General features: G+C 53.9%; 2 protein-coding genes across 2 annotated transcripts in view; one reads left to right on the top strand and one right to left on the bottom strand.

Annotated features, from left to right (window-relative positions):
• Positions 1-9,105, top strand: part of RSPH14 (radial spoke head 14 homolog) — a 75,829-nt gene extending 66,724 nt beyond the window's left edge. Inside the window, exons 4-6 of the mRNA XM_045819901.1 lie at positions 5,671-5,896; positions 6,981-7,117; positions 8,867-9,105. Coding sequence (XP_045675857.1) covers positions 5,671-5,896; positions 6,981-7,117; positions 8,867-9,105 — 602 coding nt within the window. The remainder of the gene's footprint in view (positions 1-5,670; positions 5,897-6,980; positions 7,118-8,866) is intronic.
• Positions 9,106-12,336: 3,231 nt separating this feature from the next.
• The window catches only part of LOC123806588 (sodium/glucose cotransporter 1-like), a 63,093-nt gene continuing 47,926 nt past the window's right edge, over positions 12,337-27,503 (bottom strand). The window contains exons 11-15 of the mRNA XM_045819801.1: positions 26,710-26,860; positions 20,955-21,123; positions 18,317-18,535; positions 15,899-15,998; positions 12,337-13,311 (exon numbers count right to left, since the gene is read on the bottom strand). Coding sequence (XP_045675757.1) covers positions 13,037-13,311; positions 15,899-15,998; positions 18,317-18,535; positions 20,955-21,123; positions 26,710-26,860 — 914 coding nt within the window. The 3' untranslated portion in view covers positions 12,337-13,036. The remainder of the gene's footprint in view (positions 13,312-15,898; positions 15,999-18,316; positions 18,536-20,954; positions 21,124-26,709; positions 26,861-27,503) is intronic.

Genomic DNA, 27,503 nt, shown 5'->3' with positions numbered 1-27,503 from the left:
AAAGCTTCACACGGTTTGGTTTGTGCAGCGCTGGGAGCGGCATTAGTCATCCTTTGACCTCCTCCCTGCCCCTTTCAGGGTCCCTGGCAAGCCTGGCCACGGAAGCTTGCCTTGGGAGGGAGTGGACAGAGAAGGGCCCGGGAGCTGTCCCCCTCCACCAGACAGATGAGAGGGAGCCAGTCTAGTAAAGGCTAGGGTCCCACTGACGCCTTTGGGAAAGAGGCTCGCAGAAGGTTTGGGATGCTCAGCAAAATGCACCCGAGGGCAGTCTGCCAAATTCTGTTTTGAATTTCAGCGGGAGCCCATCTGTGGGCCTCACAGCCAGGAGCCCCCTCGCTGCTATGGTTAAAAGACATCTCCATCCTGGTAACCTGAAGCTTTGTATGTCCTAGAGCATCCCTGGTAAAATGCAGAAGCTCCCAGCCAACACCGGGCCTATCACTGTATATTGTCGTGGTCATCTTAACAAAGAACACCCCAACTCATGGGCATAGAAGCACTGGAGCTGACCATTGGCAGAGGTAGATGGGGTGCTGGACCCCATCCAGGTCTGTGGTCAGAAGACAGGGACAGGGCTTTGGCTCTGCCAGCTGGACATGGTGGCATGTCAACATCATCCCAGGACCTCTCCGGTATGATCCCTTTCCTGTGAAACGGAGACCATTGCACTCCCTGCCTATGGCTGGCCAGTTGAGGGGGCTGCCTGAGCTAACAGGGACAGGACAGAGGTCGATGATGGGCATCCAGAGGTGAACCTAGACCTGGCACAGTGCTAGCTGGAGGTGGCCAGTGAGGGCCAAAGGAATGTGGGCAGCAGCCCAGGGCTCCTCTGTGTGCACGTCCTCAGCAGCAGGCTGGGTCAGTCTGGGCCTCTGCCCAGAGGACAACAGGTATGACACCAGGAAGACAGTGACACAGGCCCTGTCCTAGGATGGATTAGAGGGGAGAGGGACTGCAGGTGAAGCACAGGCCCAGCTCTGTTGCTATTACCTGTGCACCCTTGGGTGGCTTATCTGGCTGAGCCTCAGTTTTCTCTTCTCTCAAAAGGGGACACCAATAGACTGTCCCTAGAAGGTGACTCTGAGGAAGAATGCACATTGGCGCATGTTCAGAGATGAATGAGAGGACATTCTGTTGCAGGGTCAGGGGTTAGGGTTGAGCTGCTTGCAGGGGCAAACCTAGAGGCAGGCATGAGACGACCCTCTACAGCGGTGCAGGTGTGAGATCAGCGGCTAGCCCGCTGAGGGGCCTAAGGGGGCTGGCTGCCACCTCCCTCACCTGACCCTGGTGGCCCCCTCGAAGTGAGAGTTCACACGGTATCAACAATGATTGTAACCCTTCACACAGCAGTCCTTACTGATGACTGTCTCCATGCTAGGTACAGTTCTAGGATTTAGGCCGACCTAGCCCTGCCTGCTGGACCCTCCTGTCTGTGGGACACAGGCAGTCAGCAGAACGTAACCCACCAATTGTTCGAGGCTTGATGGAGGATACCCACCGGGGCTCTGGGGGCATGTGGCAGGGGAAGCACTGGGCACTGGGACGGGGCAGGAGTGGAAGTGGCTGGTGACTGGGGGCGGGAGAGAAACATGTGCCAAGGTGAGGAAGGCAATGGGTGTGAAGGGGCACGAGGCCTGGAAGAACCCAGAGAAGACACGTGTGGCTAGAGCCAGTGAGCACGTGTGGGTACAAAAACACAAGGCTCTGTCGTGCTAGGAACAGTCACCCCAGGAGGATGGCTCTGGTGCAGACCTGGGGACGTTGGCCTGAGACCCATCAGAGAGGTTTTTTTAAAAAAATTCCTCACCCAAGGGCATACTTATTGATTTTAGAGAGAGGGGGAAGGGGAGAGAGAGGGAGAGAAACATCGATTGGGAGTTTTGGCGTTAGCTTTTTGAACTGGGGAGGGAGGGAGGCAGTTTTTGTTTCCTGTTGGCAGGAGGCACGTTCCCAGAGTATGTGTTGTCCTAATATGCAGAATCAAATAACACAGCAGCTAGTCAGCCCGAGGGAATAAAGCAGAGAAGTCAGCGCAGCAGGTCAGGTTCAGGGTAGGGTTGAGGGGTCACTGGGTGACAGCATGTGCCAGGAGATGGCAGTGTGGTGGCTGTAGCCATGGAGGGGAGCTGGTCCTGGCAGGGGAGGGGAGGAGGGGGGCCAAAGAGGCTGGAGGAAGGGTTGGCACTTACTAAGCAGTTGGAGAGGTGGCCAGGAAACCAGGGAGTGGAGTGTCCCAGAGTCACGGGGAGGGAGTGTCTCGAGAAGGGAGGTATGGTTAGCCGTGTCATGTGCTGTTGAGAGCAGGGCTGTGTGAGCAAAGGCAGGCACAGATGGGGGTCAGTGTGCCAGGAGATCGGGGCATGGGGGCTACACAAGGCTAAAGCTGGACAGGTGGTCACTCTGGGTTGTGGTGGCCTTTTGCACCAGGCATGGATATGTAGTCCCCAGGGCTGGGGCCAACACTCCGTCCTGTGTCCTCACTGGCCAGGACAACGGAACCAGAGGCGACAGCCGGGGCTCTGTGGTAGAAAGAGGGCTAGGGCCCTGGTGACTGAGTCTGTCCGACACCTTACAACCCAGCAGGGACAGCTGGCCGAGGAGTAGCCCATCGAGGTGGTGTCAGCTCCTCCCCGAGGAAATGACCAAGCCACAGTCGAAGTCGGGGACCGGGCTATGGACATTGCGACCCTCCATCCCAGTGGAGCTTTCTGGCACAGCAGCCGCCAAATTCATCCGGGCACACCAGCTGTTCTGAGTCAGCACCCTTCCCAAACACTGGTGGCTGGTGCCTTCACCACTCTGCCCCCTGAGGCCCAGCTCCCCTGGGTCTTCCTTCCTGCACACCAAGAGCCCCAGGACCCTGGAATCCCTCATCTACACCTGTGTCTACCTGAGCGGTGATGGCCGGTCCTGGCTGACTCTCCCACTAGTTTCTCACTCCCCGAGGGTGGGGGGGGGGATGTCTCACTGTCTATGGACCTCTGATGATGGCCCCCTCTTGGCTGACCAGGCTCTGCACTCCACCTATCCGGTTCCCCCAACCCATGCTGGCCAGTTCCCAGGCTGTGGCGGGCCAGGTGGGGGTCTCTCTAGTTTGTCTTCTTGGGGTCTGTGCACTAGCCCCCGCAACATCCACTCTCGAACAAACCATTGCAGATCTGGGTTAGTTATAAATAGCCAGGGCTGCGACTCTCCTTTTAGCTGAAAAGAAGCAAAGTGAACGAGCAGAGAGGCACACCCGGCACACATTTTATTTTTAATCTTCTCCCTCTGTCTCAAAAAGAAGCCGGGTCCCGGTGCTCAGCATTTCTAGGAGCAGAGGACCAAGGCAAACACCTGAGGAGCAAAACCCGGGGACCTGAGGGCCCCGCCCAGCGCCGGCCACTGCGAGCACAGCCTTGGGCACTTGAGCTGCCTGTCTGGGTGCTTCGTTTCTTCACCAAGGCACAGTGGCGGTGACTTCCAACACTGCGACCTTCTGACTCTGACCCCCTCCCTGTGAGCGGCCTCTCACCCCGCTCCAGCCTGTGGCTCCAGCAGCTGCCGTTCTCCCTGGGCTTTCCCAGGAAGGTCAGACCCCGGGGCAAAGGGGGCCACAGTTAAGCCCTGACTGGATGATGCACAGACTCCTCACCCCTAGGCCTTTGCTCGGGTGCCCTTGGCTAGGAACCCTCTCCCTCCATCAGCCAGCAAAATCCTTGGAAAGGGAAATTGTCACCTCCCCACTGTGAGCTGAGGGGGCGCCATCTAGGTTGTGGCTGAGAGGGACCCAGGCCTGGGGCAGGTAGGGAGCACGCGGAGGCAGAGCAGGGGTGGAGGCCCAGGTGTGCACCTGTCAGAGGTCCGTCTGGAAGGGAGGGCCGTCAGGGAGTGAGGCTCGGGCGTGCCGGAGAGGTGGCTCGTGGGGACCATGGACAGGCACTCCTGCAGGGCAGGGACCGTGTGGCTTTTTTCTTGGCATTCCACTCCTTTCCCCTCGTCCCTGCCCCATAGACTCTTGCTTCTGGCCGGGACCCAGTGTTGGTGGAATTTGGGAGATTCTTGCTGTGCTAGGCCCAGAGTCCAGGGCATAGAGTGACCGTCCCTTACACAGAGCGTGTTCCCACCCGCTGCCCCATTGGCACTGCACAGCCCCCCCCCCCCCACCACGAGGCAGGCTCATGTCAATAATGAGAAAGCCAGGCTCAGAGAGGTTCATTTGCTGGTACATTGAGGAGTCCAACCTTTTTTCCTCCCTCCCTCCCTCCCTCCCTCCCTCCCTCTCTTCCTTCCTTCCTTCCTTCCTTCCTTCCTTCCTTCCTTCCTTCCTTCCTTCCTCCCTCCTTTCCTTCCTCTGTGTGTATTTTATCTTAAAAAGCCCAGCAGCACTCTTGAGCAGTAGGAGACTGCTCTTCCTGTCGTGAGTGGCCTGAGAGCAAAGCGCTGCTCCACCGGCCCAGTGAGAAGCCGGCCAGGGCGCCTGGGAGCCGCTGGACCCGCTGCCCTGCTGCCTGGCCTCTGCGCCCCTCTCACTCCGCCCCGCTCTCCCTGGGGGCTGCCATTTGATGTCCTTTGAGAGTGAGGTAGAAAGACAGGGGTGATGTCTTCAAAGAGGAAATCCCTGGTGCTAATTGGCACTCAGAGACCTTTAGGCTAATTAACCTGTTTATTTGTCTCTCTGGAGTAAATTAGAGGGTTTAGCCGGGGAGGGTGGAAGAGGAAGGTGTTTACCCGTGGCCACCTCTGTGGGGGCCCGTGGTGTGAGCTGATGGGCAGGCAGGGGAGAGGGTGGGCTTCAGGGCAGTAGCGAGGGCCGCCCTTGTGCCACGGGGAAGGGCTGCCCTCCCTGGCGGCGCCCTGCTCACTTCCCCGGGAGTGCTGCTCTGCGCGCACAGGGACTGGGCCCCGAGGGGGGCATCTGGGACAGTTCTGGGTTCTCCTCCTGGCAGCCACACACTGACATCCCCCGGGGGGACTGAGGCTGGGAGGAGCGAGGTGGAGTTCCTGCACGAGGGAGGCTCACCCGCTGAGCTCCTCCCAGCCCCGGCACCCCAGCTGTGCCATGTAGACCCCCGCCCTTGGGGCACCAGGCCCCTTCAAGACCCTTGACCAGAATCTCTGGATTTCCTTTCACCTCTGTTTGGGGACAGAGCCCTTTGGTAGATAAGTTGCTGGCCTGTTCACTCTGAATCTTCCCCCTCAGACCTCACTTCAAGCTCTTCCTCCTATCCCTAAGGGCTGGCCAGACTGGTCTAGGGTCTCTAGCAGGCTGGAGATGTTGCAGGTGGGAAGGAGGAGCTTGGCTGGTCCCCCGCCCAATGCTTCCCTGTGGTGCAGGGCGTGGAAGGGACGGGGCTCCTTGTGTGCCTGGGTTCCCCAGCGGTGAGCGGCTGGGCTCTCCAAGAGGTGGTGGCTGCTAGGCGCTGCTTTCAGGGTGATGCCCCGGAGTCACAGGCTATCACAGGCTGGCACCTTCCCGGGTCCTCGGGTGGTTATGCACCCATCCCCACTTGTTGCCCACAGCCTCCTGTGGCTGCCCAGTCCCCCCGTCCAGCGGTGGGGGCATTCACAAGTTGTCTTGTCCAGCCTCCTGCAGGACTCTGCGGGACCCTCCCCACCTGCCCCTGTGTGACGCCCAGCATGGGTAGGGGGCATGGAAGCCCACCCTCAGTGCTACTTCTTGTCCCGCAGGGGCCCTGGGCATCGTCAACAGTGGCCTGATCCCCTCCCTGGTGTTGCAGCTGCACACAGAGCACGAAAGCATCCAGGAGATCCTCCTGGACACACTGGCGTCCTGCCTGCTGGAGGACGCCAACGAGGCGCTGGCCAGCCGTGCGGTGCCCTTCCTGAAGGAGATGCTCCTCAGTCACAACAACAACATCCGCACCAAAGCGGCCGCCACACTCACTGCTGTCAGGTGAGGCCCGGCCAGCTGTGCCGGCGGAGCAGGGAGGGCGGGAGTGGTCAGTCCTGGGCCGGGCACTGAGGCATGAGAGAGGTACCCGCTGAGCTGCCCCTGGCCTCGCAGCAGGTCCGGGGGTCACAGCAGGGGGAGCTTGGCGCCCCACTCCCCTCACCCCGGAGATACGCAGCACCTGGCCTAGAGTGGGTAGAGACCCGGGTGCTGCTCCACGTCTCACAGTATGTAGGGCAGCGGCCCCCCAGAGCCCTGCCCCTGTCCCCCACAGCCAGGGTCCAGGGCTCCGAGGCAAGAAAACTGTTCTTGCCTCAGCAGGTCCAACAGCTCCTCGGCCTCACAATGTCAGAGGCAGTGGCTGGCCAAGCTGTGCTTCCCCAGCTGGGACGCAGGGCACCTGTGTCTTTTAAGATATTATTAAGGGTGTTGCCAACACAAAAGTCCTGTGGGCAGCAACGTTTGGGGAAGGCTGGTTCAACGAAGCAGCTCAGGGCCCTTCGCTGCTGGAGGAACTTGCACTGTGACTCTCCCGTAGGGCCCACATTTCCTGGCTCAAGAAACCGTTCTCTTTTGGGGGACAGCGTTGGCCCCCTCACACTTTGGGAAGCTCTTTGGAAGTCCACCACTTTCATTTTCACAGCTCCATACAATGCGAGGGTGAACGGTGACCAAAAACGTCATCTCGCTTGAAGGTGGCTGCTGTGTGTGTGTGGCTCAGCCTGTCCTGGCCGCTGGGGCTCTTACGGGGACAGAATGAGTCTCCCTGTTTTATGTCTGGTGTCTTCTTCCCACGAGACCTTAGGACAAAGCTCCATCACCCGCTGGCTCCTGGGTGGTTTCACTTTCAGTGGCCCCAGGCCAAGTCCCCGGGTTTTCTGGGCATAGGAACGAGGCTCACACCTCACAGCAGTGCTCCCCTGCACCCTGGGAGCCAGGCCGTGGGTGGGCCCGGACAACCAGGGATGGTCCCACCACAGTTCCTTTTCTGTACATCCCCCTGTGTGTGTGTGGGGGGGGCGGTCCTAGGCTCTGCTCCCTTCCTACCCACAAGCAAAGCCACACAGCTGTCCCCTCTCTGGCCTAGCATCCCTCTGGAGGGCAAGAGACAGGTGTGGCAATATGACGTCATCCCCATCCTGGTGCACCTGCTGAGAGACCTGGTGGAGGAAGTGCAGGCCAACGCGGCTGGGGCCCTCATGTATGCCACGGTGACCACTGAAGGTGAGGCCGCCGGCAGGCTGGGTATGCAGGTGGGAGGTATCCCCTGCGTGGGCACGGGAGCTAACGTGTGGGGGAGAAGGTCACCGCAGCCTCCCAGCACGCTGGCCGTCCTGGCCAGCTTTCCAGGACTCCTCATCTCGCACCTCCCTGCCCTGCCAAAGTACATCCGGACTGCTGTTGAAGTCCTTTCAAGTTCGGGTCCTGGGCTTCGCCTGCCCTCTTCTTCCTGGCCACGGCCACTTGGTCACTCGCATCAGGATCACTGACCCTTCCCTCCAGGCTACTCCCTGGGCCTGGCATTTCTGCCTCCATCCCAGGCCTCTTGTGAGCCATGATTCTGGGATTGATTAGTTTGCCTTTTGAGATCCAGTTATCCTGCGGCCTAAGGAAACATTGGTCCCCTTGCTTCTATGGCATTTCTGGATTGAAATTACTTTTCTCAATTGGGGCTGGGGGTGGTGCTCAGAGTATAAGATTATCTCCTCAAGCTGGGACTTCCAGCCACTCAGGCTTCTGCATGCTGTCACTAAACCCGGGGCTGGCAGGAGGGACTGGTTGGGGCTGGTTCTCCCACCTGGAGGCCAGGGCAGCCCATCCCCCCATGAGGCCACCTTCCGTGACCTCTGAAAGCTGTCTGACCCTTCCCATGGCCCGCCCTCGCCTGCACCAGCCCTACGTCCCAGGCTTTCTTACAGTTCCTCAGAGGACTGCTGGGCCTCTGATTCTCATCAGCGTCCTGCAAAGACCCCAGCCCCGAGGCCTCCCAGCCACTCCCCACTTGACCCCAACGGTGGAATCTGAGACACTCCAGAGGGAGGGAGGTTGGGGCCTTCCTGGAGTCCGCACCCCACTTCGATGGTGCAGTGAGGATGCGGGCCAAGGGGTGGGGGCGGGGGCGGGGTGTCCTCAGTGCCGGGTCTCCACCCAGGGTTCCCATGTCAGCTCTTAGGGGACAGAGGGCTCCTGGGGGCCTGGGCATTGGCTGAACCTAGGGATGTCGGGCCACTCTTCCCGGATCTGGCACTCCGGAGCTGTGCTGGGTGGTGGGAACCCAGACTTCTTGGCCTTGGTGCTATAATTAGTGGGAGGGGCAGACTGATGAATGACATGGGGGAGAAGTGCTACTTGTACTGGGTACCGGACAGGGGCAAACCGTCCCATGGGAGGGGCATGGATGTTGACCCAAGGGACAGTGGGAGTCAGCAGGGCAAAGGTGGGGCTGGACAGGTCCCAGTGGCAAAGAGAGGAGTACTCAGGGCAGGAAGGTTGGCGACAGGGGACAGCTGCATCTTTTAGCAGGTGAGGTGGAGTGGGGGTGGGATGAGGCAGAGAAGGGTCGGGAGAGGCGTCTACTTCCCACATTAACGTCTGTGCGCCTGTAGACTCCAAGTGCTGCGAAGGCAGGCGCTCTCTGTCTTTTGTGCCTGGTGCACAGTAGGTGCTCAAGAAATGTTTGCCACATAAGTAAATGATTGGATACCAGTTTTTAGGAGCCCACTCGTGTTGCCTCGTGAGGACTGGCTTTCGGAGTGGGCACCGAGTGGAAGGGGAGAAGCCAGTTAGGAGGCAGGGGACGCAGAGTTGATGGGGTCTGACCTGGGCTGGAGGCAGAGGGGGTGCGAGGGCCTGCATGGGGGTGAAGCAGGGAGCTTGGTAGCAGGCGGTGCCTTCCCGAGGTCATGCAAGCCAGAGGTGGGACGAGCAGGGGGCGGAGGCCCCCACGGGAATGCCCGTGCTGGTAACCCACAGGGAAGTATGCGGCCCTGGATGCAGAAGCCATCCGCCCGCTCCTGAACCTGCTGAGCTCGGGGCTGACAAAGGCCCGCCTGAACGCCATCAAGGCCCTCACCATGCTGGCGGAGGCCCCCGAGGGCCGCAAGTTCCTGCAGGCCCACGTGCCCATCTTCCGTAGCCTGGAGCTGGACCACAGTGAGGCTGTGCGGCGGGCGGCCCAGGTGGCCATCAAAGTCATTGAGTGGAAACCCTGAGCCTCTTCTGAGGCCAGACCTGATAAGGTCCACGCCTGAATAAACGGGCCAGATTTCTTCCTCTTGGGTCTGCACGTCTCTTGATGTTCATGGGCCATGGTCACGTTTCTCTCTCTCTCTCCCCTGCCAAAGGGGAAACAGCCAGCCCAGAAGGACCAGGTCACAGGTGGCCAGGTGAGGCAGCACAGGCTGAACACAGAGCCCACGGGAGGCAGTTCTGCTCCCTGCGGGGGCCAAGCTTCTTCTCAGAAGGCAGAGGGCAGGCCTGAGCCTTCCAAAGACGAGAGGTGGGGGGAAGGGACTTGGGTCAGAGGAGGAAACATAGCTGGACCAGGCAGCACCGAAGCTCCAGGCGCTGGAGCGCCCAGGCCCTTGGGGTGTGCCTGGGCACAGGCAGCCCTGCTCAGCCAGGCTGTTCCCTTCCTACACTGAATAGCAAGGTCAAAGAGGTCTCCCACGGGCGCTCTTGCTGGAGGAGGGTGAGTTGTAAGAGACCCTTCCGGCGATGAGCCGTCCAGACAGGGATGCTCCTTAGGGTCTTCCTTCCAAACAGCCGCATTCTCCTCTAAAGGCAGGAAGTTACCTGAGCAAGCTCTAGGCAGGCCTGAGGCCGCCGCCCCCCACCCGCCCTCCCCTGCCGTCAGCCTGGCTGGGTCTGGTTTGCCTCCACCTGTGCCTTCACCTGCCTTGCTTCTCCCCCAAGGAGAAATTGGCTAAGGAGGCCAGAGAGCCAGGGGGAGGGGGGTCCAGGCATACTCGGGGACCCCTTAACCTCCCCCGCACCCCTGCCTGGTCTGGCAGGAGGACTGACCTCCAGCCAGTTCTGACCTCAGCTGGAGAAGCCGCAGGACTGGGGCTGGACTCCTTCGTCCGGGCTGAGCTAGAGCCTTACTCTTTGCCCATGAACTTCTCGAGGCTCCGTGTTTCAAACAAGGTCTTGCTCGTTACATCCCCCCCCAGCAGCCATTTGTCCTGTGGGACAGAACCTCACGGCATGCCTGCCCCTCCTAGGGAAAACGTTATCAGCAGACCCAGAACTCCCCAGTGGGCGCCGGCCGGCTGGCTGTCCTTTCAGGGACTGCGGCCTTCACTCTCCTGGAAGAAGCACAGAGAGGTCTGTGTCCCTGGAATCAGAGGGTTGGCCCAAATAGTCCCAAGAGGGTGTGTTCGTTCTGCAAAGGACGGGCTGCTGCTGGGCCCAGCTGGGGTCAGGTTGAGCCTCATTCTCAAAACGGGTCCCGGTAAGGCGAAACCTTATTTCCTTTAGGAAAAAGGGGGCTCCAGGGGCTCCGGTTCCTCAGGTCCCCATTTCACCACAGCCCCCAGCAGGCTGGCTCCATCCCTGCCGCCTCACCCAGGGGCTCTGACCTGAGAGCTCCGGCCTCCCTGCTGCCGAGGCCCAGGTGCAGGCGTCCCCTTCCCGGGCTGCTGCCTCCCCTCCAGGTTCCAGCTGCGCCCTCCCGGTTTCCCTGGGAGCCCTCTCTCCCTCCATGACCAGGGGCGTTTCTCATGCTGCCTTCTAGGGCCTCCTCCCCCTCCCCCCCAGCCTCATCTGCCTGACGTGGGCCTCCTCTGCTGGGTTCCCTTCTCAGCTAGGCCTGCCTGCTGCCTGCCTCCCTCCAGATCTGGGTCTCCAGCCCCAGCCTCTCTTGGGTTCTGGACCCTTGTATCCAACTTAACATCTACCCTTAAGTGTCTCCAGGTAAGAATTATCAATCTTTCACAAACTATCCTTCCCAAACACTTCCCAACTCATTCTACGAGGCTGATATTACCCTGATGTCCAAGCCAGACAAAGACATCATAGGAAAAGAAAACTACGGACCAGCACCCTTTATGAATGTAGACACCAACACTCAACCAAATGTTAGCAAGCCAAATGCAGACAAATTTTTTTAAAAAGCATTACACACCATGACCAACTGGGATTTATCCCAGGAATGCAAGGTGGCTTAGCATATGAAATGAATCAATGTAACATAAATAGAATAAAGGACAGAAACCACATGATCATCTTAATAGATGCAGAAAAGGGCATTCGACAACGCCTTTTTAGAATCTTCATGGAACTCAAACTCAGCAGGCCCCAAACAGTGCCTGACCTTTCCCCCCACACCTGCTCTTTCTCCAGTGGTTGGTCTTTGGAGTCGGTGTGCCCCTCGCCGTGTGCTCAGGCCAGAGTCACGCCTGGCCCGCTCTCCAGAAGTCTCATCACCAAAGTCCTGTTACTTCTAATAGATGGCTTCTCTTGGTACCCTGCCCTTCTTTTCAGTTTTCTGCCACTAACGTGCTCCCTTGCTCTAAAAGCCTTCTGCTGGGTGTCCTGGTCCCCTTTTCATCTTTCTGCAGCAGCCAGCAATTCTGACCCTGTAACTTCCCCTCCAAAGCTCCCAGGGACTTAGGACTCCACAGCATATAAAGCCCGCAGGTCAGGCCCCTGCCTACCTTGTCCTCTCATCTCTCACGTTTTTTTCCTCTGCACAGGCTGTGTCTTGGCGGCCTCAAACATGCCTTGAGCTCTTGCCTTGTGTCTTCCCACGGGTTTTCTCTTCTTTTGTCCAGCTAACTGACCTCCTTCTTCAGTCAAGGAGGCTTTCCTGACCCCCGAGGCTAGGTGGGGCTCCCTGCTGGGCACCCCTGCAGTGCACACCCTGCATGCGTGGAGGGCCGGCATTGGCTCGGTGTCAGACAGGGCTGCTCGGGCCCACAGCACACTCCGGCTTTACCAGGACCCCCTGCCTAGCCTCGGTCTCCTGCCCTGTGAGATTCGGTTAATTTTAGTCCTTCCACAAGGGTGGTTCTGTGGCTGGAATATGGTAATGTTCTTGGCCCAGGCAGGAAAACAGTAGTCAATGCTGGCAGCCACTTGGGTGGGGAGGGGCCGGACCTGCAGACCTTACCTGCTTTGGGAACCTGAACTCCCCCGGTGTTTCATTCTGTTTCCCCCACAGGCCATGTGCTCTTGGGCACGTAATAGCTGCTCAACAATGCTGGCCGAAGGATTAAATCAGGGACGAGGAGCTGGGCACGTTAGTGCGTCTTCAGAGTGTGATTTTTGGGACGCCGGTGGGTCTTCCCAAATTACTTCAAGGCACTCAAAACTTTTTCTAAAGACACAAATCATTTATTTTGGTCCAAGAAGAATTAGGAGGGGGACCTGTAGAAACACTGCCCAGGAGTAGCCTGTGTTTGACAGTGAAGGGGAAATGAACCCTTGGACCCAACAACCCCCAATAACATCCCAAAAGCTTGCAGACGGGGAGGGACTGGGAGGGGCTTGGCAAGGCAGCAGCAGGGTGTGCTGAGGGGGTGCGGCCTGTTCCCTAAGCACAGACCGCCTCAGCTCCTCAGCCCCTCCGCCGGCCTGCAGGAGCCCACATTTCCGTCCACAGGTGGGTTTGGCTCCAGCTGGCCCAGTGGCCGTCAGTGGGCACAACGCCTGGGGTAGGAAGCCCAGCACGGGGGTGGCGCTTACACTGCATGGCACCTTTGCCAGCAGGGGCACACACTGAAGAAGGAGGGGGGGACAGGGCAAAGAAGGCTGGGTGTGGAAAGAAATGGTGACAGTAAACACAAGTGAAAATCCCCGGAACATGCAGAGATAAAAAGCCAAAATTCAATTTAAAGTGAAAGTCAGTGTTTACGCAGTAGAGTCATTTGGAGAAAATGACTCATTTTGTAAAGGAACAGATGTTCTCATTTGCATAGTCTCTGCAACGCGAACGGACTTCGCTCTGCCCCTCAGCACACACGCCCTGCAGCTGGTGGCACTTGGTGAGGGACAGTGATGGAGCGTTTTCACTAGTGTGGTCCTCGGTCCCACAGACGTGGGTCTCCCGGTAGGAAGCACTTCCTCCCCTCAAAGGCGAGCGAGTCTGGAAGAGGCAGCGGTCTGCCTGCTCACCCCAGACGGCCCCGGGCCCCGGCAGCTTCAGTGGTAGAGGATGTAGCACAGGACTGTGACCAGTATCAAGAACAACCCACTGACGTTGATGACTCTTCTCCAGAATGGGGATTCCAGGGTGTCCTGGTGCTTCGTCCCTTCCCACATGTCACTGAGCTCGGGCTCTTCAGACAGGGCACCGAGCTTCTTCATCTTCTCCATGGCCACCTCTTCTGGAGCCAGTCTATGGCCTAGCTTTGGCTCCAGACCACAGAACACATCCAAGGCCTTCCACAGGCAGCTCTGGGGCTCCCTGAACACAGCTGGAAGGGAGGGAACAGGCAGTGGTCAGGAGGCGCAGACCAGGACCCCGGAGAAGAGAGCGGGTGTCACATCTCAGTGGTGAGTCCAGCAGGAAGACCGACAGCCTCGCTCTAATATGAAGGCCAGTCCTCAGCCCCCGCTATGGAACGCCTGCCGCCGCCCTCAGAGATCTGGGAGAGTGGGACGGGGGCGAGGGCTGCGTGCGGGGGCAGAGCGGGACTGCCTGGGGCCATACTTACCTTCTACTGGCAGAGCCTTCGGCTGGGCCCAGACCCCCTGAACTGGGGGGCAGAGTGTTGAGGGCTCCCCCGGGTTTGTTTCGGCATGCCCCCTTCTCTGTCTCGGGCACACAGCCAAACGCAGCTCCATAGGTCTGATATCCCCCTCCCCAGTCACTACGCTCCAGGGGATGGAAAAAATCTGATTTCTTGAAAGAGACACTGCCCTCCTTGGTAGTGTCTCAGGGAAGGTCTTCTCCAGGCAGGCGTGTCTTACAGCTGGGCCCAAAATAAGGCTCTCCAGGCCCTTGAAGGGGAATCACTAGCATTTTCCAGGAGGCAAAGGAGGAAAGCCTGGGAATTACAGGAAAGTTTCCACTCATTTTTCTAGGCCAACTTTGTGTAAACACCTAACTCTGGGACTTCAACTTCGCTCCTGTCGGTGGAGCTGGCGGGCTGCTCCTCAGGGCGTGCTCGGGCTGGTCAGCACCACGGCCAGCGCCGGCGCATCTCCCACCCTCCCTGCACCCAGCGCTGCCTGGGGAAGGCTCCCTCCTTCCTGATAAGACACGCGCGCGTTTCCGTCCCAGCAGGCGCCCAGCAGCAGGTGCTCTAACGTGCTCTGCGTCTTATCCCTTTGGGCAGCCTCCACACCAACTGTGTTCTGAGGCTTGGGGGACGCCGGGAATGATGGGGCCCATCCGCCAGAGACGGAGGAGCCCTTGTTACAAGGGGAGGGTGGCTGCAGCCAGAGAACCCTCCAGTCAGGGACAGCAGTATTGGCTACTGGTGTGGAGAAGTCCTGAGCAGCACACCCTGGCCCGTGCTCTGAGATGCCAAGGTTATAACGCCAGCGTGCAGCTGCCAGGCCCAAAGAGACAGCTTCAGTGAAAGGCAACTGATTGTTCGACCTCAGTCTAAGAGCTGTGTGATGGGAGGTGGACACACACTAGAATCATACTGCCTGTGTTCAAATCCCAGCTCTGCCACTGACAGGTTACCTTATGGACCCCGGGGCAAGTCACTTAACTGTTCAGTGCCTCCGTGTCCCCATCTCTAAAGTGAGAATGACAATTGAACTTCTCACACATGAGGAGAATTCTGACAGTGCCTGGCACATCCCAACTGGGTGATGAATGTTAGCCACTGTCATCATCATCGGCCACCCATGACAGTGGACTGGGGGCGAAGAGGAATTGAGAGGTGCACCAAGAACAAACACCTGGCACACTGCGGGCACCCCGGGTGCCAGTTTCCCAGTTGGACAAGAGACATTCCCAGGGAGCCCCGTATGCCCCAGGTGCACGAGGCAGCTTCGCTCAGAGAGGCCTGCACTGGCCTGGCAGAGGTCCAAGGAGCCCACCCAACCCTGGGTCTCCTCTGCCAGGGTCTGGAGGGAGCCCAGCCTCTCTGGGCTCCGAACCTCCGCGGCAAGAGCAGAGAGAGGGCCCTGGACACTGCCTTCTCCTCATGCAGCCTCTTCACCGCCCTCTTCTTCCCTCCCCCAAACTCACAGCTCCCCCCACACTCTCTGCCCCAGACTCAGGCCTAATCTCTTTAGGCCTTTATCCCTGTTTGCGTCAGGGCTCGAGCAGCCCAGGCCGCCCTCCCTGTGGCCCTGAAGACTCCTCTTTGACCCAATCTGCTGAACCCTTCCTCTGGCCGCCAGGCCCGCAGGGCCCAAGCCTCTGCCTGGAACATCCTCTCTCTTCTTGCTTGGACTGAAATCTGGTTGTCCTTGGGCCTGTTCCTCCCAGTGCCTTCTTAGGTGGGGCTGCTTCCCGCCCTCACAGACCATCTCCTGCCTCCCTTCCGAGAAACGCTCTCCTTTCGAATCCCTGTGTAAGCCTCCCCTGTCCCCTTCCCCTCGGCTCCACCACGTTGCTCATGTCCAGGCACCCATTCTGTGCAGCTAAAACAGCAGCTAGTTCTCAGGAAGCTTTCTCCACCCATCAGCATTTGCCTCAGTGGGCTGATCACCCACCCCTGCAATGCTTCTAGGTCACTGAACGCTTCTGTTTTTCTACCCCTTGGCTGGCTCCTCCTCATGGCCCGGAGTGTCCCCTTGCTTCATGCCAGTCCCCTTCTTTCCCCCCATCCCCTGCACCTGCATTTCAAGGGTGGCCCAGAGCATCTGCTGATGCTCCCACGTGGGTCTCCCCAGCCCAGGTCACTCCCTGTGAATGTTGGAGAGGAATCGCAGCCTCAACAGCCCCGCAAACCCCTGAAGGTATCGTAAGAAAAATGGAAGACAGGGCCTCTGCCTGGAACAGCATTTCTGGTGGGCAGGGGGTGCTGGGCGGCAGCACAGGTCACGCCCACCCCGCAGGACAGGACCCCACCCAGGGCTTTGGCTCCTCCTCCTCACCTGGCTGTGCTCCTAGCGCGTGTCTCCTCTCCAGTACTTCTGCATCCAGATCCACCCTTTCCTCTGGGCTATTTCGTAAACTCCAACAGATCCGGTGGAGCTGGGGGAGAGAAGGGGCATGTGACCACTCAGGGCCCCATCACACAGGCCTCCTGTTGGCATGGCTGGCAGGTGGGCACTGGGGTCCTGATGGGGAAAAGGGATCTGGTCCTCAGACTCCAACATGAGACCGAGGGAATGTGGGGTGGGAAAAGCGTGGCACTTGGGTTTGGCTCTGCTACTGTGTGGTTGTGTGGCCTTGGCAAAGGGTGACACAACCTGCCCAGGTCTCAGTGTCCTTCAGCTGTGTGATAAGGCTTGGGAGGCAACTCGCTCAGGGCTCCTTCCAGTTCTGAGGGCCCAGGAACCTGTGCCCTTCAGGTGGGGGCAGCCACCTGTCCCCCCTGGTCACTCCTTCCGGTGGACGAGGCCCTCTCGCTGGATGAAGGGGACCGAGCAGACCCAGGAACTGCTTTCCTTCCTGGCTGCCAGAGAAGAGCGCTAACTCAGCCCCAAAGAGGTTTTACCTGGTTCACCTGGTTAACCTGGCCCCTTGGCTGAGCTCAGCTGCTCAGGCTCAAGAAGGCATTTGTAGGTGCAGAAGGGGAGCATCCCTTCCCCTCTGGTCTGTGATTTTGTTCTTCTCCTGAAAACATGTATGGAAACTGTGGGAAGTAACAAAACCCAGCCAATTGCTGTTGCTTTTGTTTCCCCCCGCAAAAGCAGCTAAGCGGCTGGAATGAGCAGAAGCACAGCTAAGTGACATTTCCACCAAGCCTACCTATCCTGGAATAGACTTGAATCCATTATTATACTAGCTTGGTACACTCGAACTTCAGTGCCCCCTCAGGATGTGACTGAGTGGGGCGGGGCCCTGCCCGGCCAGCACACTTGCACTCCAAGATCTGCCTGAAGCCCACCTGTGGGATTACAGTGTTGGAACTAAACTTCCGCTGTGTTCATGACAGAGACTGGATGTAGCCCTTACCTGCTTCCTGGTGATGCTGTACGTGCACATTTGCCTTCTCAACCGCACCATCAGCCCCCATGGGCGAGGTCTGGGGTCCACTGGGACAGCCTGGGTTCGCCTGCTGTCCCGCCTCCTTGGTGAGCAGCAGGCCTGGCCTAGTGCCTGGACATTGGCACTGACCCACAAACATGGACTTCCCTCTTCATCACCCCACCCCTGCCAGCAGCTACTTTGTGTTCTCCCGAGCACCTGGCCACCGCTGGGCAGATGGGAAGCACTCCACAAGTACTTGGTTGTCTGAGCAGCAGACCAAACCAAAATGTTGAGTAGGAGAAGGGTAGAGAAGAACACAATCTAAACGATTAAGACCTTGAGCAACAGGAAATTAAGTGCATCATCCTCAACTTCTCAAGGTGCCAGAGCAGGGAAGCCCCCCACTGTCATGGATGCAGGGGTGAGGTGTGGTGGGCCTGCACCCCCAACAATCCTGGCTGTGCACCCACTGACTCTCCCCCTCTTGCAGCTGGGCTCTGTGTGTGGGGCGGCGGGGGGCGGGGAGGAATCCCATGGGAACCACTTAGCAGCGACTGTGGCCAGAGGGGATGCCCAAGGGTGAGCTGGGGACCCCGAAGCTGCCTCTCAAGTGCGTGACTTTTACCTCTGCCCCAGGCAAAGGCACAAGAGAGGCAGGTAAGCATTCCAAATGCTTCTCCCTTCTGAGCTCCTCCAGAGGCTTTGGACATCCAGGACCTTCCTGCTGCTTTCTGGCTCGGTCAGGGCCCTGTCCTGCGGAGCCTGCTGGCCGTGCTGCAGGAGGTGGTGTGGCGGCTCCAGGTTGGGGCACAGATGTGTCATTTACTAATTTTGGTGCCTTGGACGAGGGACTTAACTTGAGAGAGCCTAGGCTTTCCAACTGGGGTGACTGACACCTGCCTGCTGGGAAGTGTGAAACAGCCCTGCCAGGAGAGGCTGAGAGGCACCCAGCCCCACGCTGGTCCCGGGCAGCTGCCAATAACTGTTCCCTCCCCCTTCCTGTTGGCTTACTTCCCTCTGGGTGGTGGCAGCTGGGACTGACCTGATTACATGAATTCATACTGAGGTTAGGGAACTTAACACTTCCAAGGAAAATTTGTATTTTAAAAGCCAAACTTCTCATCATAAGTAAATACCTAATTGTCAGAGGACTATTGAAAAGGTTTTTGATTCAGTTTTGTTTTTAAGGCAGGTCCCTTTCTGTGTTATCTGCCTATATCTGATCCAACCCCTATGCCTGGCCCCGGCCCCCACCACTTTCAACATGAATGCAGGAATTCAGCCACTTCTGTCCAAAGCCAGCAGAGCCAAGGCACTGCCCTCTGGGACACTGGGACTGCTGGTTGGCCCCGGAACACCCTAACGGCAGCACTTACGTGTTTATCCGGAATGGGGTCTGTGAACAAGGAGATCCCCAGCATGGTGAAGAGGCTGACCAGGAAGAGGAGTATGGCAAAATAGAGGTAGTGCACTCTACAGATGATTGGGGGGCACTTGCTGTTGTCTGATGCGCAGGTCTGGGGTCCCTGGACAAACTCAGACACCATTCGAACGAAGCCAATCAGGAGTCCACCGATCAGCCCCCAGAAGGCACCCTGCCGAAGGGGGAGCCCCGAGAGTCACCCGAGAGGAAGGTGGGTGATGAGGCAAACCACTGTCAGCCTCCCCTCCCGCACCGAGTTCTCAAGTTGACCTGGTCATAATAAGGGCTTCACACACCATGCAGAAGCGTTGTGTGAGCAAGCACCAGTGTGGAGACTCCTTCCGGGGCTGACAAAGACCCGAGGTACTTGCTCTCTCTCTTACGTTAATCAGAGAACTTCGGAAACACTGGACACACTTTTAGGCTAGATCATAAACAGCTATGTCGAATGGAGTGTATCCAAACAAGACCCAAGTCCTCCTCATTGCTCTCAGGGGCTCCTCCATCTCCCCGGTTGCTCGGGTTAAACACCCAGGTATCACTCCTGCTCCTTGGCCTTCCATCCTGCCCTGCCACCAGCCCAGCAGCAAATCCAGCTGCCTCTACCTCTAAAGAGCATCTGGAATCCAGCTGCTCGCATCTTCTCTGTGGCCAGTGCCCGAATCCCAGACTGCCGCCTTTTCTCATGCACGTTGTTCCCCTCCTTGGCCCCTTGCTTTCCCAACGTCCCCGTGGGAGCCAGAGCCATCTCTTCAAAGCCTGTATTGGAGACGGCCACGCTCTGCTTAAACTCTCCAATAGCTTCTCATGGCTCACCATCACAATCAAGTTGAAATTCTGCTCTTTAATGACCCCACCTGGCTCCGCCACTCTCCCCTTGGTCATTCCTCTTTGGCCACTGTGTGTGACCTTCTCCTCCATGTGGACACTGCCCACTTTGCCCTTGGCTTAGGCCTTTGCACTTGTTCTTCTCTCTGCTTGGTTCCCTCCATAGATCTTAATATTTTTAGCTCATCCTTCAGAGTTCAAATTCAAGGTCATTTTCTTAGAAGTCTGCCACAACCCTGGCTAATGTCCTCCAGCCCCTCAGCTCACCCCAGCGCCTGCCCTGCCATCCTCCATGACCTTTTTTTTCATCTTTCCATCAGTACTACGTCACTATCAGAAATCTCTGCCTGTTTGCTGGGTATGATCCATCTCCTGCAACTATACTGTACACTTGTGAGGAGTGAGGACTTCATCTTGAACGAGTGGCAGATGGATGTCGGAGGAGACAGAGGTTCCAGTATCAGGCAAATCTCTTGGAGAAAGAGCTCAAACTGAAAGCCAGGTGGATGACTGACAGAAACCATTTACTGAAGGAGACATGCAGAAAGGAGAGATCTAGAAAAGGAAGGGCAGCAGAAGCCAGATGGGCATGCTATCTGAAACAGGGTGGGGGAGAGGGCCTGGAGAAGTTCTCTAGGATGGAGATGGTACCCACAATACACTTGTAACTGTGGATCAGTGGTAGCAGGAGAGCTACTGCCCTGACCCCCAGTTTTCCTTGGCAATAGGTCCCGACATCTTAAGGTTGGTATTACAGGTGGGAGGCAGATTCTCCTGACTGCCTGCCCCTCTTGCCCGTGTTCTTTCCAGGAGACAGAGAAGAGAAGAGGCTCTGGCATCCCCAGAGCCCAGCCACTCTCTCCACACATTATAGGCACTAAACTGAGTCCCGGAGAGGTGGGTGGAGCAGGGAGCACCAGCTGGATGGTCTAGAGGATTGAACACTTGAGATGAGCCTTGGGGGAAGCATCAGCTGGAGGGAGAAGGAAAAAAGATAATCCCAGCAAAGCAAACAGTCCACGCAAATAAAGAGGGGCCACGGAAGGCAGGAGTGTTCAGCTATCAGCACTGCAGATCAGCGGGGGCGGGGGGCAGGCAGGGGCTGTGCATGGAGAGGGCAAGGGCTGAGAGGTTAGAAGGGGCCAGATCCTGGAGCACCTTAGGCCCTGTGCTCAAGAACTTGTTCAAGGTCCAGCCACTCGGTGTTGGTAGGGGAAACAAGTAAAAATATGACTCAAATAATAAATAAAACTATTCTGGCAATTGTGTGTTCAAAGCCTTATGAAAGCGCAATCAAACCACTCATTGGGACCTTTATTTAAAGCATGGCTGGGAGAGAAGGTCCTCACTGCAGGGAAGGTGGAAGGAGCCCATGACTGCACACCCCTCTGTGAGTATGGGATCTCCAGGCATGACACACCCAAGCAGAGAGGCAGCAGAAGAATATTTTCCTCCAGCCAGATGTGTGTGAGGGAGGATCACACACACACTTTGCTTCGTCCCTGGCATGGTTGGAAGTGGGTTACATTGCAAAGTGAGGAAAACAGATCAGAGCTTGCCTTTACCACATATGTATAAGCGGGAGCATGGCCCAAATCTTCCCGGGAGGAACTCGTCTCTCAGAAAGCAAATGACGCAGTGCTATGAATGCCTGACGCACCAGAGACCCTCCCAGGGCAACTCTGGCAAAGACAGCTACGATGTGGAGGTGGAGGCAAGCCCTTACACTGTGCCTTGTGGTGGCTGTACCAACCCCCACCTACCTGCTCAGTGACTCTCTTGCAAAATACGGCAAGCAGGAAGATGGCAGCAATGGGCGGCACCAGGTAGCTCATAACAGCCTGCGTGTAGTCGAACAGCTGCTCACTGTGCGCCGTCTGAACAATGTGCACCAAGGTGGTGGTGAGAGCGAGCAGGATGATAACAAAAAACCTGTAAATTAAACCAACAGTCAATGGCAATTTGACGAGCTCTTCCCCTGACAAGAAAATATCTATAGACCATAAACCAGGAACTCAACTTTTTCCTAGGTTAAATTCAGGTGCCCATTCTCAAGTGTGGGGTGGAGAAGACAGGCGTACTCCTAAACACTCATGGGGCCACACAGCCGCTGACAAAAGTCTTTCAACTTCTGAACAAAAAAACAGTGTCTGTTTGCCTGTCACTGAATCATGGATATATGTTTACCAAGTATGTAGGGTGGGTTTGGGGCAGTCATGCTTAAAAAATGTAATACACAGAAAATATTAATTTCTTGAGGGGTAATACATTTTTAAACATTTCAGACAGACTGAGAGTTGCCATAGGGGAAGGGGGAAGGGGGGAAGGTGGAAAGAAGGGGAAAGGACTAGTCACAAACATGTAAGAATGATCCATGGACACGGACAACGGTGTGGGGATTGACTGTGGGAGTGGGGGGTGGGCTGGGCAGAGGAGGATAAAGGGGAAAAATTGGGACAACTGTAGTAGAATAACAATAATAAAATACACAAATGAATACATAAGTGAATGAATGAATGAATAAATGAATGAATGAATAAATAAATAAAAGCAAACACTCCCTGAGCTAAAAACAAAAACACACTTCAGGCAGATTAGCATGGCATATGAGTTTAACGATTCCAAAGCTTATTTTACTATTCAAATTTTGCTGAAAATTTTAAGGAACTGAGTCGAGGTTCCAAATGTTCATCGCCTTTGCTAAATGAAAGATTTTAAAATATGTGTCTACATATAAAATAGCACTAGATGAAATGTCACCCCAGAGATGAACAGATCTTATTATTTCTGTGTCGATAAAAGCTTAGACATACTTCTGAGAGAGTGAGTCAGAGAGCAAATGATGTCGGAAAGGACTAACACCTCGATGGCGGAAGGAGAGTCAAAGGAGTGGGTTCCAGCTCCAGTTCTGATGGGCTGGCTGGCGTTGGAACCACCCTCCCACAGCTGACAATGATAACTTCAGGGTCAAATATAAAAATGAAAACACTGAAGAGCAGCCAAGAGTAGGCAGAACTGGGGGAGGGGTTGGGATTCAATCCTTGAAAGAATGGAACCGCACTGGGGGCTACCTACATGTATCCAGCATTGTGCCTCGGCCCCGCCCTAGTCTGCATGGTGTCGGGTGGCTAGAAGTTAAACAGAAAGCCTCGCTCTTACTGGGTTTAGGAGTCCGAAGACCTCTGTTGGCGATGCAACCTGGTTGAAAATATTTCGGGAAAATTCCAGAAAGTTGGGAGCCTAGAGCAAGGAGGTCCAAATTTGTGCATAACCCCTCTAAATCCATGGCTGACCCCTGAACTGTGCACGTGGAAGAAAATCTCCAAACAGTCCACCAGGAAGCAACTGTTGGAAGGCAGAGAAAGAAAAGAACCAGCTCCTGCCGACAGTGGGGAACAGAATTTGGAATTTGAATCTCATTGAGTTGGAATGGCTATCTGACCACCTCGGGATTTGCACTGAAACCCCTAAAGGACCATGCTTTATCCAGGGGTGTCCAATCTGTGGCCTGCGGGCTGCATGTGGCTCAGGATGGCTGGGAATGTGGACCAAATCAAAATCATACATTTAGTTAAAACATTATGAGATTTTTTTGAGATTATGTGTCATACTGTATTTAATGTGTGGCCCAAGACAACTCTTCTTCTTCCAGTGTGGCCCAGAGATGCCAAAAGGTTGGACACCCCTCTGGGACATTATATCCTAGAGCTAAGATTTTGCCATAAGACTAGAGCAAAACCAAAACAGACATCCTAACAAAGTGTAAAACCAGGCTCCATAAGTTTGTTTTCAGCTAGTGATTTACCTGCATGCTTGAACAAAAGCCAATGCTCTCCAGAGGAACATGATAGAGTCTTTATGATACATTATCCACAATGTTCGATATACAATAAAATGTACGAGGCAGGTGAAGAAATAAGAAAATGTGATCCATAGTCAAGAAAGAAAGCAATCAATAGAAACTGATCCCAAGGTGGCTCAGGTATTAAAATGAGCAGATGAGGACTTCAAAGCAGTGATTAAATCTATACTATGGGACTCAAAGGAAATGATGATGAAGAATGAACCTATGAAAAATTATAACTATAAAAACCTTAAAAGGAAATCAAATAGAAATTCCAGAATTAAAATTCCAGTTCAATGCATGAAATGAAAAATTTGCCCTGGCTGGTGGGGCTCAGTGGATTGAGCACTGGCCTGCAGACCGAAAGGTTACCAGTTCGGTTCCCAGTCAGGGCACGTGCCTGTGTTGAGGGCCACGCCCCTGGCTGGTGCTGTGTGAAAGGCAACCGACTGATGTCTCTCTCACACATTGATGTTTCTCTCCCTCTCTTTCTCTCTCCCTCCCTGTCTCTCTAAAGCAAATAAATAAATAAAATCTTAAAAGAAAAGAAAAGGAAAAGAAAATTTCAGTGGTTGGCCTTACCACACTGGAAATCACAGAAGGAATGTCCAGTGAACCTAAAGGCAGACTGGCAGGAAACTAAACTGAAGAACACAGAGAAGATAAAAAAATAATAGAGCTTCAGGGACCTGTGGGACATTATCAAAAGAGCTAATATGTGTGTAGAATTCCCCCAAAAGAGCAGAGATGGAGTAGAAAAATATGCAAAGAAATAATGGCCCAAAACATCCTGAATTGGATGAGAACCATTAACTACGGATTCAGAAGCCTGGCAAAACCGTCAGGATAGGCGCACACACATGCTGCTCACACGCGTAAGCAGATCATAATAAAATGACTAAGAACCAAAAACGAAGAAAAAAATCTTGAAAGCCATCGGGGAAAAAAGACACCTTAAGTAGAGAGAGAAGTACTACGAACATGAATGACTTCTCCTCAGAAACAAAAGGACAGAAAAGAATGGGAAGCAGTTTTAAAGTGGTGAAAATACTGTCAAGCCAGAATTCTATACCCACCAAAAATATCCTTCAAAAATAAAGGTGGAATAAAAACATTTTTTGATAAAAACAGACAAAAAACATAAAACATATGGGTTATATAAAATACTATGTATAGATATATTTTCTTATTTTAATTTCTTCAAAAGACAATATATCACTATAGCCGTACTGTGGGGTATATTATGTACGTAGACATAAAAAGATATGACAACAATAACAAAAGATAAAAGATGAACAAAAGTTAACCAAAACAGTGTGGTGCTGGCACAAAAGCAGACACATAGACCAATGGAACAGAGTTAAAGGCCCAGAAAAAAACCCATTCATGTACAACCAGCTAATATGTGAAAAGAGAGTCAAGAATACTTACTGGAGAAAAGGTCTCTTCAATAAGTGGTGCTAAAAAATGGGATATTCACATGCAAAGGAATGAAACTGGACCTCTGTCTTACAACATTCACAAAAACTAGTTTAAAATAGAGTGAAGACTTAGGACACAAAACTGTATGTCCCCCAGAAGAAAATAGAGAGAAAAAATTGCTTCACATTGGTCTTGGCAACATTTTTTTTGTTTGTTTTTTGTTTTTTTGATACAACACCAAGAGCACAAGGAAACAGAAGCAATAACAAATGAGTGTATTCCAGATTTTACATCAAAGTAAAAAGGCCTTGTGCAAAAACAGAAACAATCAACAAAATGAAAAGGCAACCTATAGAAAGGGGGAAAATATTTGCAAATAAGAACACATCTGAAAAGGGGTTAATACCCAAAATTAGAAGGAACTCATACAATTAAATAGCAAAAATCCAAATCATCCAATTAAAGTGGGAAAGACCTGGTAGACACTTTTTCCAAAGAAGATATTCAGATGGCCAACTGGTACATGAAAAAATGCTCAATATCACTAATCAAAAAAGTGAGACTAGAATTACCATATGATCCAGCAATTCCAATTCTGGGTATATACCTGAAGGAAATGCTCACTATCTTTAAAATTTTTTTCTTTATTGATTTGAGAGGGGGAGGGAAGGGAGAAGAGGGAGAGAAAGAAACATTGATTTGTTGTTCCATTTAGTTATGCATTCATTGGTTGTCTCCTGTATGTGCCCTCGCAGGGAACTGAACCCACAACCTTTGCATATTGGGACAGCGCTCTAACCAACTGAGCTACCTGGCCAGGGCCTAACAATCACTATCTTGAAGAGGTATCTGCACCCCCATGTTCACTGCAGCATTATTCACAATAACCTAAGTACCCATGACAGATGAATGGATAAAGAAAATAAGGTATTACACACATAGTATGTTATTGAGTCATAGGAAGAAAGAAATCATGCCATTTGTGACAGCATGGATGGACCTAGAGAGCATTATGCTCAGTGAAGTAAGTCACACAAAAAAGACAAATACCATATGATTTCACTTACATGTGGAATCTTAAAAATTGAACTCATAGGAACAGGGAGCAGATTTGTGGTTGTCAGAGGTGGGAGGTGGGGGGTTGGGGTAAGGGAAATATACGAAGATAGTCAAATGATACAAACTTTCAGTAATAAGATACATAAGTTCTGAGAAAATAATGTACAGCATGTTGAATAGTGTTAATAATACTATACTATATAATCAAAAATTGCTAAAAGAGTAGATCTTAAAAGTTCTTATCTATAGAAAAAACGTTGTAGCCTGGCTGATGTGGCTCAGAGGATTGAGCACCGGCCTGTGAACCAAAGGGTTGCTGGTTCGATTCTCGGTCAGGGTACATGCCTGGGTTGTGGGCCAGGTCCCCAGTAGGGGGTGCTTGAGAAGCAACCACACATTGATGTTTCCCTCTCTCCCTTTCTCCCTCCCTTCCCCTCTCTAAAAATAAATAAAATCTTTAACAAAATAAAAAAAGAAAAAAGTTGTAATCATATGAGGTGATGAGTATTAACTAAACTTCTTATATAATTATTTCACAATATATACATACATAAAATCACGTTGTACACCTTAAACATATACAATGTTATATATCAACCATATTTAAATAAAACTGTAAAACTGGTGTCTCTTCCTAAGAAGCATTATAGTTGGTTTAAAAAAATAGTCTGATGAACTTAACCTTTTAACTCAGGTATTCAGTCCACTGACATTTCAGGGCCTGCACGGTGCTGTGTGGCATCACGGTTAACAGCATGGCCCTGGGGCAGAGAGATCCTCCCACTTACTGTGTGACCTCAGGCAGACCAACTCCCTTCTCTCAGCCACCCTCCCCCCACGTTTCCAAAGACAGTGAGCACAGTAAAACTGACCTTTCAGGATGTCATGGGGACAAGATGAGATAATGAGATTCTGTATGTAACTTTCCTCCCAAGGACTACTTTGGGGTACAGTTACCTATGCTCATTTTTATCACTGTAATTACTTATTTTTTTCCCAAATGAAAATCATTTTCTATGTGATTATAAAAGCAATGCATCTTCATTGCAAGATGGTGGTGGCAATCACAGCCACACTGCATATACACAGGATGATTCCATTTACAGTATTACAGCCTAAATTTTTCATGTGATAACACTGTGGCCATCATTTTGCTGACAGCAGTAACTAATGTGATCAGAGGAATCCTTCACCTTCCTGTTACCATGAGCTCCTTCTCCGAGGCCATCGGCCGCATCTGGGTGTAGATGTCCAGCGTGAACAGAGCGCTGGCACTGTTGAAGATGGAAGTCAGGGAGGACATGAGAGAGGCCCACAGTGTGGACAGCATCAAGCCTCGTGCACCTGCAAGAGAAGGGACATTTCCTGGACCTCCAGCTCTTTGTCCACCTGGGGAGATGCCTGAGGCCTCCTGAGGAACTTTTCTATATACTACATTTTCTCCTACAAAATACGCAAATTTCATTTGGAGTGATATTCCATCTAAGACATACTAACTCATTACATTTGTCCTTGCTTGGTGACCACACTTACTAGTGTTCTGCTATGTCTTTATATAACAATGGGAGCTAATATCTCCTGAGGGTTACTTTGTGCCAGAACATTCCCTGAGGCATCAGCCTGCGCAGTTGGCCCTCTCACCCTGGGAGCGGGAAACCAGTGCCCCCTCCCTCGCCACTTTACAGATGAGGAGCCAGAGGCTCAGATGAAGTGCAGGCTGTAGGCAAGTGATGCTGTTCCTTGTGCCTCAGTGTCCTCATCTGTAAATGGGGCATAAAAGTACTTACCCCAGGCTGTTCTTAAGATTAAGACAAAGGAAGTAGATGAGTTAACACAATTCCCAATACAGAGCAAGTGCTCAATAAATATTAGCTATAAGCACACCAATCTAGTATTATTATCACATGGCAGGGGCTCTGCTCTGTTGGGAGAGCCCGAGGGTGACCAGGGCCTCAACTGAAGACCCACTGCAGCAAGGCCCCCACGA

Source organism: Phyllostomus hastatus, unplaced genomic scaffold, assembly GCF_019186645.2.
Source record: "Phyllostomus hastatus isolate PE091 unplaced genomic scaffold, TTU_PhHast_1.1 phas_scaffold_387, whole genome shotgun sequence".
In the NCBI taxonomy this organism is placed as follows: Eukaryota; Metazoa; Chordata; class Mammalia; order Chiroptera; family Phyllostomidae; genus Phyllostomus; species Phyllostomus hastatus.
Note: the sequence above shows the minus strand (reverse complement) of the source record. Positions and strands in the feature narration are given on the sequence as shown.